Source organism: Zasmidium cellare, assembly GCF_010093935.1.
Source record: "Zasmidium cellare ATCC 36951 unplaced genomic scaffold M409scaffold_11, whole genome shotgun sequence".
NCBI lineage: Eukaryota > Fungi > Ascomycota > Dothideomycetes > Mycosphaerellales > Mycosphaerellaceae > Zasmidium > Zasmidium cellare.
In genome coordinates, this window is record NW_022986955.1 from 862,770 (window position 1) to 880,789 (window position 18,020).

General features: G+C 53.3%; 8 protein-coding genes across 8 annotated transcripts; 3 read left to right on the forward strand and 5 right to left on the reverse strand.

Annotated features, from left to right (window-relative positions):
- Nucleotides 1–300: 300 nt before the first annotated feature.
- On the reverse strand, nt 301–1,994 carry M409DRAFT_65369 (uncharacterized protein; the record flags this gene model as incomplete). The annotated part of the gene is made up of 6 exons (XM_033816476.1): nt 301–777; nt 836–1,171; nt 1,227–1,484; nt 1,532; nt 1,580–1,652; nt 1,706–1,994. 6 exons carry the CDS (start codon nt 1,992–1,994, stop codon nt 301–303), a joined length of 1,434 nt encoding a protein of 477 aa, XP_033669971.1.
- Nucleotides 1,995–2,794: 800 nt separating this feature from the next.
- M409DRAFT_65370 (uncharacterized protein) lies at nt 2,795–4,040 on the forward strand (the record flags this gene model as incomplete). Its single annotated transcript, XM_033816477.1, has 4 exons — nt 2,795–2,861; nt 2,911–3,023; nt 3,077–3,777; nt 3,836–4,040. 4 exons carry the CDS (start codon nt 2,795–2,797, stop codon nt 4,038–4,040), a joined length of 1,086 nt encoding a protein of 361 aa, XP_033669972.1.
- Nucleotides 4,041–4,862: 822 nt separating this feature from the next.
- M409DRAFT_65371 (uncharacterized protein) lies at nt 4,863–6,563 on the forward strand (the record flags this gene model as incomplete). Its single annotated transcript, XM_033816478.1, has 4 exons — nt 4,863–4,936; nt 4,991–5,738; nt 5,796–6,095; nt 6,147–6,563. The coding sequence occupies 4 exons, from the start codon at nt 4,863–4,865 to the stop codon at nt 6,561–6,563; spliced, it is 1,539 nt and encodes a 512-aa protein (XP_033669973.1).
- A 181-nt stretch (nt 6,564–6,744) lies between these two features.
- On the reverse strand, nt 6,745–7,860 carry M409DRAFT_21096 (uncharacterized protein; the record flags this gene model as incomplete). The annotated part of the gene is made up of 1 exon (XM_033805701.1): nt 6,745–7,860. The coding sequence occupies one exon, from the start codon at nt 7,858–7,860 to the stop codon at nt 6,745–6,747; it is 1,116 nt and encodes a 371-aa protein (XP_033669974.1).
- A 259-nt stretch (nt 7,861–8,119) lies between these two features.
- On the reverse strand, nt 8,120–9,257 carry M409DRAFT_65372 (uncharacterized protein; the record flags this gene model as incomplete). Its single annotated transcript, XM_033816479.1, has 2 exons — nt 8,120–9,185; nt 9,235–9,257. 2 exons carry the CDS (start codon nt 9,255–9,257, stop codon nt 8,120–8,122), a joined length of 1,089 nt encoding a protein of 362 aa, XP_033669975.1.
- Nucleotides 9,258–11,154: 1,897 nt separating this feature from the next.
- On the reverse strand, nt 11,155–14,016 carry M409DRAFT_65373 (uncharacterized protein; the record flags this gene model as incomplete). Its single annotated transcript, XM_033816480.1, has 2 exons — nt 11,155–13,767; nt 13,825–14,016. The coding sequence occupies 2 exons, from the start codon at nt 14,014–14,016 to the stop codon at nt 11,155–11,157; spliced, it is 2,805 nt and encodes a 934-aa protein (XP_033669976.1).
- A 1,225-nt stretch (nt 14,017–15,241) lies between these two features.
- Nucleotides 15,242–16,063, forward strand: M409DRAFT_21099 (uncharacterized protein; the record flags this gene model as incomplete). The annotated part of the gene is made up of 1 exon (XM_033805702.1): nt 15,242–16,063. One exon carries the CDS (start codon nt 15,242–15,244, stop codon nt 16,061–16,063), a length of 822 nt encoding a protein of 273 aa, XP_033669977.1.
- A 119-nt stretch (nt 16,064–16,182) lies between these two features.
- M409DRAFT_21100 (uncharacterized protein) lies at nt 16,183–17,889 on the reverse strand (the record flags this gene model as incomplete). Its single annotated transcript, XM_033805703.1, has 1 exon — nt 16,183–17,889. One exon carries the CDS (start codon nt 17,887–17,889, stop codon nt 16,183–16,185), a length of 1,707 nt encoding a protein of 568 aa, XP_033669978.1.
- Between the last annotated feature and the right edge of the window lie 131 nt (nt 17,890–18,020).

Consider the following 18,020-nt stretch of genomic DNA (forward strand, 5'->3'; position numbering starts at 1 on the left):
GACTGCTTAAGAGCGACTTCATTCATGGGGTTCCAACAATTCTGGTCCACACTTGCAGCCCTTGAACGATCACGATGCAGTGCTTCACAGACTTCGGAACGGGACCAGGGAGGTAGTCATCGCGCCGCCGGCGACGTAGAAGGGCTCGTAGGGATACCAGGAGTGACGATACCATGAGAGATGATGCCGTGAAAGACGTTGCTGTTCTTGGAGAATAGAGAATATGTCTAGGGTGTCTTTTGTGACCATGTGATGTGAGCTGCTATTTTGATAGCATTAGCAATCATTGTATCATGTTCATCAAACCCCTGACTGCTCAGCTTGGCCATAAACATTTTCCTCTTTTGCCGCATCTCGTCGATCCTGCTTTCTCACGAGATACCAGCTCGCCGCGATCGATACAATCGCGCCCGCCAGAAGCCCAATAGACACCGAGTAAGAGACTTTATACGTCGGCCCAAACCTGCTTTGAAACACTTGTGGGCCCACTAAGCCTGAGAATTGAGCAGAAGCATTCGTGAGACCGATCGCCAGTCCAGCAGTTGTTGTTCCATGCGCAGCGCGGATCCGCTCGGGCCACAGGATTGGGTAGATGCAGATGGAGCATGAGATTGCGATACTGAGGAGACAGTATTTGGCGATGGAGTTCTTCACTACGATGAGGAGGATGTAGCAGATGCAGGTGATGACTTCGAGACACATGGCTGTGATCCAGGGCTGGAAGATTTTCCTTTGGATTGCCCAGCCGAAGAAGACGAGGCAGAAGCATCCGAAACCCTTGCATTACTTTGTCAGATACGATAGTCTTGAGCAGAATCGGCGGCCCAGAACTCACATAAGTAGGCATAGTCAGGAGTTGCGTTATGGCAGAGCCTGTCAACCCCAGCTCGAGGATCACCGTTGGTAAGACGGTAGAGACACCCCAGCCACCGATGGCATGACATATCCATATGAGAGTGAAGGTGATTGTGGTTGGATTCTTGAAGAGTGCCTTGACCTGTGCGAAGTCCCAGGTCTTCGCTTTCGATGATGGCTGCGTCTTGGGAAGGTTGTCAAGTATGATCTTCCGTTCACCGTCCGTGAGCCATTTGGAGGTCTCGGGGTAGTTTGGCAGCAAAAAGAATGCATAGCAGCCGAACAATATGGCAGGGATCCCTGCGATGAGTGTTAGCTTTGTGGTGCTATACGTTCCACAGCAAATGGTCCTTTCCTTCAATGATGAATACCCAGCGCCATCCGGACAACCCTCCTGCGCCGTTCATGAACGATATGGCAAATGCCAAAAGCCCGCTAATGGTTCCGGAGAATTGGCCGCAGGCATAGAAGAATGCAATCCGCAAAGCTGTGCTTTTTGCGGGAAACCAAAAGGCCAGATGTAGCAGAACTCCTGGGTAGTATCCCGCCTCCGCGAGGCCAAGGAAGAATCTCGTCGCTATGATTCCGGCGTAGTTCTGTGTTGCAGCCTGACACATTGAAATGACGCCCTGATATCGTCAGCTCCAAGGAAGCAGTACATTTTGCATTTTCGTACCCTGATATCGTTAGCACTGTTTGCGAAGAGTATGCTACGTTTACTTACCAAGAAATCATTATTCGACTCATCCAGACGCTTGGCGAAAAGTGCTTCAGGAGAACGGTCGACGCCGGCTCGGCTAGAAAAGAACGTCAGGAGAAGTAATACCACGTTGGAGATTGAATTTCTAACCAAACATATAGGGAAAATAGAACACAGAGATGACCCAGGCCCATTGGGAGCTGGTGAGATTGCCCAGCTGCTTCTTGATGCCGTCCCCTTCATCGATATTGATGATCGCCGTATTCGTGATGTTCGAGACGTTGATTCTCATGAAGAGGTAAACGACGGAGTAGAAGAGAAGGATACGTATGTCGGCCTTCCTGTAGGCCACCTTCGCTGGCTTGGAATCATAGTCGTCGACCACAGACGCTGTTGGCGAGGGAAGTTCCGCAACGTCGACGTCCTTCTTCGAATCCATGTTGAAAGTTTCCGGCGAGGAAGCCATTGCAACGGTGATCTCCAAAACAGAGTTGCCACACGCAGGTCACTTGTATTTGACGATGCCGGCTCTTGAGTCTAGTAGGCTCGATCCATGGATGGCAGCACATCAATCATACTCCACTCGACGTGCCACGTAGCCAAGCTGCGTCGTCGCCACGCATGGCACCGCATGGCACTTTATTGCCGGCATGGATCCACTCGTCAGCATGTTTATGAAGCGTTGAGGCTCCATTGTAATCCTCTGATATCCATGAATGTTCGTTGCGAGGGAAGGTCTTTCGAATGACGATCGTCCAGAGACCAATGGCATCAACGGCTTTGACAGAGCCTGATTCGTGAGGGTTCTCGATTGCAACGCATTGCCCAATCAAGGTCCTGGCAAGGGACGATGTTGATTCAAGTTCGCCGACGGCGAGTGAATGTTAGCAATCACGCCATATGCAGTTGACAGACGTGATGCTTCACGTGACTTGTCGTGAGAAAAGCTCCACGGCTACAGCTATCCGTTGCTTAGCAAGAGTCACCTTCGCCTTGTCCTGTCGATGAAACGGTACCAAGGTACATCCACTCCAGGAATGATCCATCCTCGCGTGAGGGGCTTCGCCGCTTGTCGGCCAGTATGGTGGGGGCTTTTTGATGATAAAACATCAAATCTATGTTTTCTATTGTTGCTGAATTCAGATACTGTCTTTCTCAACTTGTGTTGCTTATCACTTGGTATTCATATTCTGACTTTCTTCGTATCTCTCGTTTCTGGTAACCCATAGAGCAAGCAGTATGGCTACCACGACCAGCACTCGAACGTTGCCGACGTATCAACAGGCTGCAGAGTCAAAGCATGAACGTATGGGTCGCATTTGTGGACTGTCATGATAGAAGCTGATACTGAATAGTCGACTGGGCCGATTTGATCACTCTGGACTTGTCCCAGTTCGATGCTCCAGGAGTGAAGGAGAAGCTTGCAAATCAGCTCAGAGACGCTGTCCACAATGTTGGCTTCTTCTATGTGTGTCGATGGAACATTCTTCCGAATTCAGCAACCGCTAACGACCATACCAGATCACCGGCTTCGGTCTAACGCAGGAAGAAGTCAATCACCAATTTGCCATTGGGAAAGAGATCTTTGCTTTGCCAGAAGAAGAGAAGCTCAAGCATCGAGCAGACCTGGAGCACGGCCATTACAGCGGCTACCGTCCCAAAGGCACGATCGAGCTCTTCCCGGGCCTGCGAGACAACGTCGAGATGTACAATGTCTTCAAGTTCCTTCCGGAGAACGAGAGGAGCCATCCAGACCTGATCTACGAGCATCGCCCTGAGATTGAGAAGTTCCAGAGACACATTGCCGAAGACGTCGTCCAGAAGCTGCTGACCCTGATCTCAATCGTCTTGGAACTCCCTGAGGACTACCTGTCGAACGGCCATCGTTACAACGACCTCTCAGACTGCCACCTCAGGTATATGATCTACCGGGCCAGGACTCCTGAAGAGAATGCCAAATACCAGAACATGTATTCTCGAGGCCACACAGACTTCGGTAGCCTGACATTGCTCTTTCGCCAACCCATTGCCGCACTTCAAGTCAAGATGCCCGATGGATCGTGGAAGTGGGTGAAGCCGTATCCTGAGAGCATCACCGTCAACATTGCAGATGTCTTACAGTTCTGGACAAACGGGTACCTGAAGTCCTCTGTGCATCGCGTTGTTGCCCCACCAGAAGACCAGGCTCACCTCGATCGTCTTGGCTTGCTTTACTTCCTGCGGTAAGCATCCTTCCGCTTTGTCAAGCACTTCCTTTATGGCCAATGCTGATTGATATAGTCCCTCTCATGATCTAGACTTGAAGACAGTAGATAGCCCATTGCTAAGGCGTCTGGGACTCAAGGACTCTGGCGATGAGGCTGCTGGTATCAAAGCTGGCGACTGGGTCCGTACCAGGGTCAGGCAGAACCAGGATAAGGCCGTCGATGGCGGCCACAAGGAGAAGGAGGTTCTCGGGGGCGTAAAAATCAAGTACTTTGATTGATTGTGCTTTCCATAGATCGTAGGATGATGAGTCCGGTGGGAGGCCTCAAAATCCAGATCTTCGGCGGTCTGTGATGCGAAACTCGGAGTTCCACTCGCTCGTCTTCTTACCCCAATCTGGTGGCTGGTATCATTGAGGAGTCGAGCACAGCCAACAATCTTCTTCTTGTCGTGAATCGCATTGGCATAAAACGCCATGTCGGATGGAGTGCAGTCCTCTCACCGTGATACGGGATGCCCATCTGAGCATCCCAGCCTCCCCAAATCATCGGTCGCCTCGGCCCGTCTGCCACGTGAGAATCGCCCACAATCCTGCAAGACCATAAGCCTCTATAGAAAACAGCCCAAGAAGTTCCAGAAGCCAATATTTTGGCAAATGCGCAGCGACCACTGTTTCGAACTTTGCGGCGTTTGGTCTGATCGTCACTTCGGACTACCAGGATAGGAAGTAGCGGTGGCTGTGGCGTCGAGATCTCGCTAGCGCCGAAGTCTGCTGGCAAGCTTGTTTGCACATGCTGGTAGCTGGGAAGTCTGTTCAAGGTATACCGGCCCAGACCTCCCCAGACAACTGCTCCACTATCTGGGGTTGTACAGTGCGGAGCGTTGACATGTACCGAGTCTCGAGCTAGCAAGGACTTGGACACGGAGAAGGTTAACCAAGCCTGGAGAAGTCTGGGGCACCACATGGCTAATCCTGAGACATGGGCGGAGTGTATAAAGAGTACTGCCGTTGCCAGTTGACGGAGTGGCATCACGCAGATCGTTGCCTGCTCAGCGTCGAATTCATCTTGCATCGCTCTTCTCAGAAGACATCTCCTCCAACATGTTCGAGCTTCGCGGAACCGCTTTGATTGCGGTCATTCTGATTGCGAGTGGGCTGGACTTCTTGCTCTTTGGGTATGTTGACCAGCAGGTTGCTGTGCTGGATGTGCGCTGACGTTCCGCGTGTAGCTATGATCAAGGACTCTTCGGTGGCATCCTGGGCGGCCACAGATTCAAGACAATGCTCGGCGACCCATCACCAACCATGACCGGTTTGGTGACAGGAGTCTACGACATCGGGTGTGCACTCGGAGCAGTAGCAGCATTCATCTGGGGAGAGCAACTCGGCCGCAAGCGATCGATCATCCTCGCCAACATCATCGTCATCGTCGGAGCCGCAGTGCAGACCGCATGTTACTCATACGGCCAAATGATCGGCGGCAGAATCATTGGTGGAATTGGTGTTGGACTCTCCACTGTGGCAGTGCCAATCTTGCAATCCGAGACCCTGCCATCACACAACCGTGGCGCTCTCCTGGTCGTCCAGTCCGCTCTGATCATTATCGGTGTTGCCATCGCATCGTGGCTCTGCTTCGCAACCCTCTACGCTCAATCCAGCTTGCAATGGCGATTCCCCATTGCCTGCCAGATCCTCTTCTCCCTGCTCGTTCTCGGCTGCTGTCCATTCCTGCCAGAGACCCCACGTTGGTTGGCCAAGCACGGCAAGATTGAGGAGGCTCGCCATACCATCTCCCGTCTTCTCAACAAGCCAGAGGACGACCCAGAGGTCAAGGGCCAGCTTAATGAGATCCTTGAGGCCATAAACGCCGAGAACGAGGACGGCGAGCCGTCTTGGGCGGAGACTTTCAGCAATGCCACCAAGTCTCGCAACCTTCACCGTGTCCTGCTCGGTATGGGTCCGTACATGATGAACCAGGTAAGTTCGCGCAGAAGATAAATCTTTTCCAAGGTCTTCAGGTTAACGTTTTGTCAGTGGTCCGGAATCAACGCCCTCTGCTACTATCTCGCCTACATCCTACAGACATACCTCAATTTCTCCACCAGCATGTCCCTCATCCTCACCTCCGCCGCCTTCACCCAATACGCTATCTTCTCCTGGCCGCCATACTTCTACATCGACAAGATTGGTCGTCGCTGGACCGTCATTTGGTCCTCGATTGGCTGCGCCATCTGTATGGCGGTCATTGCTGGCTGCTTGATCTCCCAGACCTACGCCACCGCTTCTGCCGCTGTCGCTTTCATGTTCATTTACCTTGACGCCTTTACACTCGGCGTTAGTTGCCCTCTTACTTGTCTCTCAGACGTTCGCTAACCTCCTCCGCAGATCCTCCCAGTGTCCTGGTCCTACTCCGCCGAAATCCAGCCCCTCCGCGTCCGCAACAAGTCCACAGCCGTCGGCGTCTTCTCGCACTGGATGTCCAACTTCGTCGTGGTCATGGTAACCCCCATTGGCCTCTCCTCCATCGGCGGGAACTACTTCTGGATCTGGGCCATCGTCTGCGCATCCTTCGTGCCCCTGACATACTTCTTCGGTGTGGAAACGTCCGGGCGTACTCTTGAGCAGATCGACACGATGTTTATCGACGGCCCGAGAGTCTGCATGGGGCTTGATAAGAACCATACAAAGGTCATTCGTGCTACGGCGGCAGATGAGGAGAATCGGTATAGGGCGTTTGCGAAGTTGGATGAGAAGGACTCTGCTTCGCAGGTGGAGGTGGTTGAGACGACTGCGAAGATTTGAAAAGAAGATTTGTGGTGAAAATGAGGATATGATGAAGGTGGATATTTTGAGAATTTGCACAGCATATGGCGGTGCTTGGGCGCAGGGCGGACAGCTAATCTTTTTGCGATGATGAGATACGAGATATCGTCAAAGACGACTTGAGTCACAAAGACTTCATTGCACGAATACTGTCTACAGTCTAGACATGCCAAAGATCAACAATCTTAATCTTGACCCTTGCGTCCTGCCCAATGATGCTCTTCACGAAGTCGTTGCTCCGCCTGCTGAAGCTCGTACAATCCCGTTTGCTGAGATCGCCAACAGCAAGACGCCCAATGATTCTGTACGTAGTCCTTCCTTTCCCATCGCCGAGATCGTGTCTGAACTCAGTTCTCCCCTTGTTGCGTTCGACATTTTGTTGATCCATCAGGAATACCACGATGTTATTCCTGTTGTCTTTCTGGCACGTCACGAAGCCATGAATGAGTTCGCTCCGTGGATGAGACTTGTAAACCTTCCAGACAGAGACCGCCGAAGTGATGCGTCGAGCGCACAGATGTTGCTCCCATTCTTTGTCATAGCGATGGTGGTGGTTGATAACATCCCATGAACGAAAGTCGCCCTCCCGTTTGAAGAGTCGCTCCAGCAGAGAATGGTCAAGAAGATCATGCATCTCGCCTCGCAACCGTGGAGTCTCGGCTGTTCGTAAGCTGAGTAGCTGCAGATCGGGCTGGTAATGGACTGGCGAACGTCCAAGTCTTGGAAGAGTCAGAGTCCTGCCCAAAGACATGACAGTAGCAGGATCCAACGACAACATGACTGCGACTTCGAGGCGGTGGTATTCGTACCCGTCCTTCTCCCTCCTGTTTGTGCTGCGCCCTACGAGGACGAAGTCATCGAATATGACGTCCATCAACTGCACACTGCGAAGCGCACCACTGCGTACTTCATCTTGAAGCAAACCCAGGACGATGTCGTGGACTGGAATGTCTTGCTCTGGCAACCGCATCTTGTGATCTCGCGGATCGTCTGCATCGATGTCCACCACTTCTGAAGGCACACAGAGGATGCCGTTTTCGTTCGAAGAGATGCTGGATTTGGCCTTGAACAGTTGGAGGCTGCCCTTGACAAAAGGGCACAGATGAAGGGTGAGCTTGTCGTAGATCAGGGTCAGGTCCTTGCCAATAGCATGTTTCGTATCTCGAGACGCGCAAAGATTGAGAAAGTCGAGGGAAGTTCGCTGTAGCCAGTGTCTCTTGGGACCGCCCAAATCGCTTGATGACGAGGAGTAATCGACCACGTCGTATTCCTCCATGATCGGTGATGGATGCTGGGTAGAAATTTGCAGCCATAGCTGATATATACGTCGGACAGACTGTTTGTCTTCGCTTTGAGTGAATATCAGAGATTTGACCGGTCTGATCTAGAACGTAGCAAATGTAGAATCTGCATACGAGCTATCTGTCCTCGCATGGCTTCCAACTCTCGAATGCGAGTCTTTGATGCAGTTGTGATGGGAACAAAGTCTGTCGTGAAGAGTGCTGTAAAACAACGCTGTTTCTTTCAAGCCTGTCTCATGATGCTGGCTGGGGCTTTAACATGAAAATCTCCTTCAAAGCCGTAGCATTCATCGAAGCCATCCGTTTCTGCATGATGTATCGCTGCCGTACTGCGTGTCGTCCACCGGTCATCGTTAAACCGCCGTTCATGACAGGTGGCGTTGCTGTACCCTCACTCTCACTTGTCGCTGTCGACGGCTGCGCTGAACCCTTTGCGCCCTCCTTCGCTGCCCGCTTAGTTCGCTTCTCTTCCCTTCGTTTCCGTCGCTCTTCTTTAAGTGCACGCTTCTCTGCCTTCAACCGTGCTTTCTCTTCATCTTCGTCGATTTGAGCTGGTTCTTTTGAGTCCTTCGCTGCTTTCCGTTGCTCTTTTCTACGCCTTTTCTCCTTCCTGGCATCACCTCTTTCACCAGACTCGGAGCTGGAACTGGTATCTTGCGATTCCTCTTCGGATATCGACTTTTGCTTCTTTCTTTCCTCAGATTTCTTCGACGCGGCATCCACCGCAATCTCTGATGCAGCCCGGCTTGACTTCGACTCAGATTTCCTTCGCTTCTTCGACGACTCTGCCACATCCTCATCCTCGCCTGCTTTCCGCTTCTTGCTCTGTTTCGCCTCTGCTCCGATAGACTTGGAGGTCTTCTTGACATCCTCGATCTTCGTGCTCTCCGGAAACTCCATCTTATCGCCCACTAAAAGCCCTCCTCTGACGAAGTTCATAAAGCCGTACTTATTCGCCTGGTATGCCCTCAACTCCGCATCTCTGATAGTGTCCTGCTTCTTTTGCACCTCCTCATCACTCTTGCCGTTCAGTCTTCCCAGTAATCCCGAGAACATGTTTAGTCCGAACGTCTCCGCATTGCCTTTGCCGATTTGCGCTCCTAGGCCCAAGTTGTCCTCCCTCAACATGACCCGAATGTGCGAAGCGTTCGCGGCAGTGAAGTGATCGGAGTGATTCGCATTCTCCGCCCCGAGGAAGTCGCCCTGTTTCCATCCTTGCTTGGAAAGGATTTTGTGGCCGAAGTTGGCGGTGTTCTTGGACCAGGCGGTGTTGTTGGGGTCGTGGGAGAGTTTGCTCCGACTGTGGAAACGTCAGTACTGGCTACATGCATAGCATTTTGCGACCATACGTCTTGTTGCCCGAGAGCCCCATCTTGCCAGCGTGGGATGAGGTGGTAGAGTTGTTGGAGTCTGGCCAAAATTTCTGGAGATTCACCCACCAGCCACAAGCCGGTGCCAAGGAGCCAGGATCTCGAGATTAGCTCAAACTCTATTCCCCGCTCTACGAACAACATCACCTCCGAGCCAACATGAACCGCTGTCATGAACATGGTGCTTCGACGTACACCTAGACGAAATGGCCGCCTTGGGGAAATTCACCTGTGCAACAATTGCCACGAGACATTCACCGGCAAGAGGTATTGGAAGAAGGAAACCATTCAGCGTGCAACAAACCTGTGCCCAAGACTTACCCAGCAAGATTGATTGACGTTGGAAGAGCGGGAGAGTATACAGATAGCATACGGCTCATCGAGACGAGTGAGACCACCCCATCTGACAGCTACACCACACTCAGCCACTGCTGGGGATCAGAGCCCTTCTTCACGTTACAGTCAGGCAGTATCGAAGATATGAAGAACGGCATTCAGTCATCGCGACTAAGCAGGACCTTCCAAGATGCCATTGAGATCACACGAAGAATGAATATCAGATATCTCTGGATCGACAGCCTCTGCATCATCCAAAATGAACCCAACCTCACAGATTGGGAGAGCGAGTCAGTGAAGATGGGCGAATACTACAGCCGCGCTTTCTGCAACATCTCGGCGACCACCTCCAGCAGTGGCAGTGAATGTCTTCGCCGTGAACGTGATCACACCGCTCTTCAGCACGCGCAGTACGAGTTGCCGGCGCTCCATGGCCGCCTTGCTGGACTTTACAGCATCTCAAATGTATCGCTTTGGGCAACGCAACTTGACGAGGCCCCCTTACATCGCCGAGCATGGGCGCTACAAGAACGACTACGCGCTCCCCGTGTGCTCCATTTTGGTGACGGCCAGCTTCTATGGGAATGTCGTGAGCAGACTGCCTCAGAAAGGGGGTTCAAGATGAGCCTGAGGCAGTGGACGCTATTTTGGCGATGCGGCTTGAGGGATTACCGGTCGCTGCTGGAAGTCATGATTCAGCGACTTCGATGCATGAGATTTGTTTAATGTAGGCATTCCACGACGCATTCCCATGTGGCTTGGGTGAGAACTGTCTGGAGTCGACCCATCCACTATCCCATCAACGAACTTACTGCCATAGAACATGTATCACAGCTATCTCAAGTCCGCATGCACAGGCACCCCCTGCATCTATTACGTCCCTAGGTAAATTCCCTAGTAAATGTCCCACCAGCTAATCTTCTTGGCAGAACGACGTATCACAACTAGCCAACATCGCTTCCCGTCGCCAAGTCGCCAGCGTGCACTGTGCTCCCGACGACAGACAACTCGTCTTCTTGCCTCGGCCGCAGGTTGCCTCAGGGTAAGAGATGGTATGGGCATGACGATATCTGGCCAGAGCAGTAGCACGGCTAGCTACTGTTCGAGCAAGCACTCACTGCTACTACAGTCCCTTGAGTGCATTTGCCCGATCCGTCCATGTACGACCGTGAAGGTGTGCAGAAAATCGTTTCGTCTGGGCGAGCCTGTCATGCAGCTAACCCGTCTGACCGCCGCGAACCACGCAATCAGGAAACGAAACAGGAGGTGCTTGGTTGGATAAAGCTGTCTGCAGTGATAGAGGTGTCGAGTGAAGTCTATCGTTTGGACGAAGCATGTCGTGCAGCTACCTGATGAACGTCGTACGTGCGTGCAAGGGGACTTCGGCGGGGGTGGATGTGGTGAGGTAGACTCTGCTTGGCCGAGAGAAGTATCACAGCTAACCGTCGTCGTTATAGATCTTCGTCTGTCTCTGTCTGTTGAGCAGATGGGTACATCCACTGACCCCATAACGCCTACGAACTCCACGCTTCTATCCCAAAACAAAAGGTCAAGGGGACCGACCTATAACCTCACCCCTTTAACAAGCAACCACAACGCCACCGGGACAACCACATTGTCATTCGCGCCCGTCAAGACAGCCTCCATGAAACTCGCCCCACAAGCGCAGAAGACCGCTTTGAACAACACCGCCAACCAGCGAACTCCGATCGTCAAAATTCCGTGGTCGATATCCCAAAACCCAGCCAAGGAAGTTCTATTTGTGTCATTCCACCCGCCGAGGACTTGCCATGCTTTTGCGAAGAGCAGGCCTAGAGTGACGGCGGCGGCGAAGGCGGCACTACCCTCGATGCTCTTCCCGCCGACCCAGATCCATTTATGTCGTCCGTAGCGGCGTCCGATGAGACTTGCTGCGGCGTCGCCCATGCCGACGCAGATGACGCCGGCGATCATGGGGACTTCGACGATGTTGTTCTGTAGGTCCCAATCTTGCCAAGGTGTTGAAGCAGCGGTGGTGCGTGGTACGGAAGCGAGGCTGAACCATAGCGGGACAGCGCAGCCGATGAGGAGGAAGATGTGGGAGACGACGACAGGGCCTCGCAAGTCGCGACCATCGACGTAGGGGGCGACGAAGCGGCCGATTGCGTTGCCGAGGGGAGGGACTTGACCTGCGCGGATGGCTTCGAGGAGGAGGAAGATGGCGAGGACTAGGGAGAGGGCGAGAGCGCAGTAGCAGGGGTCGACGAAGGTGGCGGGGAGGAGCATGGCGACCATGACGCCGTGAAAGACTTTGCGGCGGGTGTCGACTTCGACAAAAGCCGTGAGACTGAAGACAGCGAGGAGGCCGACGAGGAGGACAAGGACCCAATAGGCGATGAGCAAGAGGCGAACATTTGCGGCGCCGAGGGTGTTGCGGATTGCGTCGATGTGGAGTGGTAGAGATAGAGGGAGGCGGTTGAAGGTGCCGGCGTGTGGTAAAGGGATCCATGATTGTAGGTGAAGTGCTTCGATGATTGAGCGGATGAAGGGGATTTGGCTGAAGAGGTAGCTGACTGCCCAGCCGATAGGATCTTGCCCGTAGAGAGCTTTTCTGGCGATATATCCTCTGATGGGAATCAATCCTATGGTCACAATCGCCAGGTAAGTGAAGCCAGCGTAGATCCACTTTCGCCGGGTTGCTTGCTCTGGCGTCAACTGCAAGCACCACAGCACGTGATGGATAGGCTTATTCTTCCGCTTGTTGCTGGGCTGTCGTTCTGGAACCGCAGGAGGTGGCTCCCTTTCAGGCACCGTGTTACGCCTTGCTCGTAGTTGCGGTGGATCCACGAGATCAGGCAGAACCGAATGAGCCAGCTGTCGAGGCTCGATCGCTGATTTCGGCTCAAAGACATTAACATTAAAAGATGGCATCACGAGACCAGTCGTATCCAGTCTAGGCCAACCACTGGTAGATTTGCTCGGTCTGTGCTTCATCGATTTCTGTGGTTCGTCTTCGTCTGCGTCGCTGTCGACGGCTGCTGTGTTCGTTGTGAATGCTCCCGCGGCTCGCTGCAAGTTGATGACATCAGAGACGGCATCGACCAGCGATTTACGCTCCTCTGCAGTATGGCCCGGTCTCCTCAACTTCCATCTTGGTACTCTCGCAAGAGTGACGTTCCAGTGAAGGACGGGGCCGCAGGCGACGAAGAGGGAAACGCCACCAACCCATAGACAGGCCTTGAGAATGGTAGTCTGTGGCGACGATGCGAGGAGTAGTAAGTTGGTGAGAGCCGCAGAGAGAAGATGCAGTTCGGACATGAGCAGGCTTGTTGTTGTGAGGTAGTGTAGGGGTTGTAGTAAAGCGTGATGTAAGGGGTATAGAGACACCAGTGTCTCCGGAGACAACCCATTGGGCATCTTGATTTGGTATGGTTGAGGTGGGCGGATCTTGCTTGGCCAGGCGGTGTTCTCAGATACGATAAGCGGAACGATTGCAATCAGCCAGTGTAAGGCGTTGATGCCTCCCAGTCGGCTTGATCGAGGGAACAATCGTTGCGGTAGGGAGGATAGGCCCAGGATGATGTTGGGGAGCACAACAGCTGGATTGTTTGGGGCGACAGAGAGGGCGACCATGACCGGTAGGAGAGGTGGATAGAGGACAGTAGCGGGATCGAAGGAGGCAGGTACTCGAAATCGTTCCCAAAGCTTGCTATGTGTTGCTTGGGTGTCGACAATTGAGAGCTTGACCGGGTATGCTGCGATCAGGGCGACGATTGTCACAACATGGCTGAGCAACTCCCTCCTCCAATTCCAAGCTGTTCTTCCAACTCCTTTCCCACAGAGCACACATGCCAACATGACGCCCATGAGCGCGACCTCACTCAATCTCCTCACGAATTCGCCCACTCTTCGCTTGTTCAATGCCTCACGCTCCTTTCGAGCCTCCTCTTCTTGTGTTGACGCTTTTCTGTCCTTGTCTGTGGACTGTCGTTGGAAGTAACTCTGCTCTTTCTCATCCAGCTGACTCGGCGTGAGAAGCGCATCCTCATTCTGTTCTCCGGTTTTTAGACCTTTCCTTGGTCGGGTTTGCGCTGGAGGCAGTGCTTTTATAAAGTCTGGTCTTTCATCATCGGCCTCTGTCCCACTCTCACTTGCTGCTATCGAGGACTGTCCGCTGTGTCTTTGCCAGTCCTCTCGCTGTCGATGTTCCCTTTCTTTGGTCTCGTTCGCGCGATTTCGTCCTTGTTCAGATACCACATCGCCAGAGCCGGTACGACGCTCATATCGAGCATGCTCGTCATCTTCGCGATTCTCCACTCCATCGTGGGACAGCAAATACGGGCGGGGGGTCCTCGAAAACTGGCGCCTCAAATCATCGAGCTCTCCTCCAGCCTCAGCGGTCAAGGATTCGTGGTCGGTGTCAGGCGGCTTCAAGGCGTGCGACATGCTGGGGCGCTGTCTAGGCGCATAGTATAGTTCAAGCTCCACCGCGAAGGAACATGTAGCAGATGGAGCATGGCTATATGAGGCGAAGAGTGCGGAGGCGGGTGTTTTGCATGTGATGGCGCATTGGTTGAGGCCAGGGATGTTGCGCTGTTGCGTCAGCTTTTCCGCAGCGACGTCTCCCAAGCCCGCGGAAGGGTCGACTTTTTGTGTGCGACAACATCATTATCACCACGAGACCGTCGTCACGCCCGAAACCTCGCAAATAATGTACACTGGTCACTGTACGAGCTATCTTACAGAGCGTAATGCTTGCCCTTCCCGACAATCTTCATCGGGCTCGTCATCAAATACCGACAGCTTCGGCGAGAATATGGCACAGACTTGACCAACTTTTGCTTCATTGTTCGGCCTCCAGAAGGCCCTTCAAAACAATATTCCCCGGCGAGATCCCGTCCCAAGCAGGTCTGGACCAGAAACTCCTAGCCTTTGCAATCAAGAGTGACTGAAATTCATGGCTCGAGCCATATCTCTCTGTCTCCAAGAGCCGATCAAATCAACCACATTCACCTGGAAGACTCGTTCATCAGTGTCAGTATATTCCATCTAACATAATCTATATCAAGAGATGTGTCACTTCCATCGAGATGCGCTGCCCGAACTCGCCTGGACATAGGGTCGGGACTCTCATTGTATTCCCCATCTGACATCTTTCTTACGATATGAGGCATGTTAGCATTACCACTCGCCGAACACAGCACTCGACATCTCCAGAACGAGAAGACCTCACAAGCCACCGGGCTCCATACAATCCACAACCGCACTCGCGTAAGTATGACTCTACTCTAGATTATCAAGCGACAATCCGATTCAAGCATGAAGCACCCAAAACATCTTCCTTGCAACGGCGTTTGCTCAAGGCCGTGGGAAAACACCGACAGACGACGGCAACGTTTGCTGTATTCGTACAATTCTGATTCTGACTCTCAAGGCCCTGTCAGAAAGTGGTAAGTAGCATCGCAAGCGACTCCCACCAGTGACAGCATACGTGGGGTATAGCCTCGGACGCCCACTGTATAAAGGTAGGTAGGTCGACCTCACTCCATTGACGTCAAACACTTCATTCAATACACAACAACTCCCACATCCCAAGAGCTGAAAGACCTGAAAGTCCCTAATGCGCGGCATCGACACAAACCCCAACAACGAAGCCCACCGCATAGCAACCATGTCGTCCCCCATCCCCTCCCTCTTCCTCTACGACCACCCAGCCTCCTCCTACGCCCAAAAAGTCCGCATGGCCCTCCGCCTAAAAAACCTCCCCTTCACAAAAGAAACCCCCCAAAACCTCGGCCTGGGCGAACCCAACGCCTCCTTCGAGTCCGCCAACCTCCGCATGGAAGTCCCCGCCCTGATCATCGACTCCGACTTCAAAATCTTCGACTCCAGCGTCATCGTGCAGTACCTCGAAGACGCATTCCCAGACGCACCAAGTCTATTGCCGAAAGACCCCCGCGAGAGGGCCGTGGCGCGGATGATCGAGGAAATGTGCGATACGGCGTACGAGGCGATTAACTGGGCTCTGGGTGAGGTCTTCTGGTTTGGACGGGCGGAAGGCAAGGAGGCTGAGAGGATTAATGCTGCGGCGGCGGACCAGACGAAGCAGATCCACGAATGGCTGACCCCCCACCTCGGCTCCAAGGACTTCTTCAACGGCGACGCTCCAGGACTCGCAGACATCTGCGTCGCGCCCGTCTTTCACCGCAGCGTGCTGCGCGGGCTCGGTCCCGCGAAAGACAGCGCGCTGGACCGCTGGCACACGCGGATGGGCGAGGTTCCCGCGATCGCGGAGACGTGGCGGGAGATGGAGGGGGGTGTGCAGGGGATGTCGAATGCGGGGCCGGGGTTCTGGGCGCCGCATAGTGGGCGACGGAGGGAGTATCGGGATCATCGGTTGGAGTTTTTGATGAAGAATGGGGCGGGGTGGATTGTGAATAAGGGGTTGGAGGATGATAATGTGAGGTTTGGGAGGTTTCCGAGGGTGAATTAGGGGGTGTTGTTGGTGTGGTGGCGAGAAAGGAGGGGGGTGGTTTATGAGTGGCAGAGAGTGGTGGTGGTGATGGCATAGGGGTATCTGCGTTGATACAAACGCCGCTCAATTTCCGTTTTCTAGTCGAAACCGGCGAAGTCTTCTTCCTCCTCTTCTTGACCATTTACGTCTTCTTCAGCATCTGCGGCTGTTATGCGAGGGATTTCGAATAGGACGCCGTAGTTTTGGCCGTCTTTTACTTCCTTCCATCTCCCAAGGCGGTGCTCCTTTCCTACGGCAGCGACCACAACAACTCCATCCTTGGCCCGTTCTCCCCTGTCGATGATGGCGAGGTCGTTGACAATGCCATTAACACTGATCTGAACGCCATTTCCATCACCACTAGCATGGTTGATGCTGCCTAGAGGTCCGAGGGGTTCGATTTGTCTCTTGTCGGAGCTGATTTTCCACGCCCGCACATGCCCGTCCCAACTACCCGTGACGAAGACGTCTGAGAACGGTATCGCTCGTAAAGCAGTGATCCATCGAGCTTGGGGCTTCGTTCGCGCTTCTTCAGGAGGATTTTCCTCCGCGCTGACTTCGTCTAGAGGTAGAGGTGGGTCCATTCCATGTGCGAGAGGGTATACGTGCACTGCTTTCTTCTTGTGGATGTTCCACAGCGATAGGGAGCCACTGTCCGAGCCGGTGACAAAAGTCTCATCGTCAATGCATGCCACTCGGTCGGTGGAGCCTTCGTGCGCTGGTTCTTCCTCGCCCATATCGACACCACTGTCTTCTGACTTGGGGAATTTGTTCCTTTTGGGTGCTCCTCCGCCGCGGAATACGAGCTGGCTCTCCTCGACCACCTTCCACAGCCTTGCCGTTCGATCTCTCGCACCAACAGTGACGCAAATTTCCTGTGCCAATGCACTTGCATCCACAACCTCGTCTTGATGACCGAACAGAGTCTCCACATATGTCAGCTCATCCAGCGACCAGATCTTGATGGTTCTGTCCTTGCTGGCACTGAAGAGTTGATTCGTGCCTCGTCGAAAAGCCAGGCTCAGCACTGAGTCTCGGTGTTGAAAGAATGTCTTGAGAGGTTTCAATGTTGCAGCCTCCCAGATTATGAGCTTCTTGTCCGCACCCCCTGTCGCCACAAACTTGCCGTCTTGCGAAGCAGCCACACAGTGAATCGCTTTCGTGTGGTGGTCCGGGTCCTGACTGTTCGTGTTCTTGCCAAACGGTTTCGACACTAATATCCTCTGTGGCTTTCGACTTCTCTTCTTTGCTGTCGGGTCTTGCACAGGTGATGGTAATCGCCATTTCACCAGAATGCAATCTCTTCCACCAGTGTACGCGAATTCTCCAGAGACAGCCACGCCTGTCACCGCTTTCTGATGGTGTCGAAATTGAGCTCGCTCCGCCTTCTTCCAGTCAAACTCTTGCGCAATCCATCTGTACAGCTTTCCTTTCGTTTCTGCGGTGTCCTCTTTCAACCTCTCGCCCATGCGCCGCTGCAGGTTCTCTTCATCCACATCTTTTGCGTCGAAACCCGCCTCATCTAGGACTTCCTTCTGGGTGTTGGCGAGATACTGCTCAGCAAGACGTATACGCTTCGCAGCTGGATCCTCTCCGGCGAACTCATCGTCTTCAGTCACCGAGCTATCATACTCGTCCTCTCCTCTAGTCGGCGCCTCGTCGCCGGATTCATCGCTTCCAGAGATCGATTCGTCCCGAGTTTGTCGTGATTTCGAAGGTCCTTTCTGCTGTCCACGAGGAGCAGCATCACCCTGCGACCTCTTCCGCTTCTTTTGCGAGGCGGGGAGGGTGAAAAAGGACGACATGGCTGCTGGTCGTGTGTCCGTGAACTTTTTCGAAGCTCAGATGGGATTTGAAGATTTCCGCCAATGTCGGATTCGTATTCGGCTCACTTGCCGTCTCCAGCCACACCGCAGCCACGCGACGGGGATCTCAA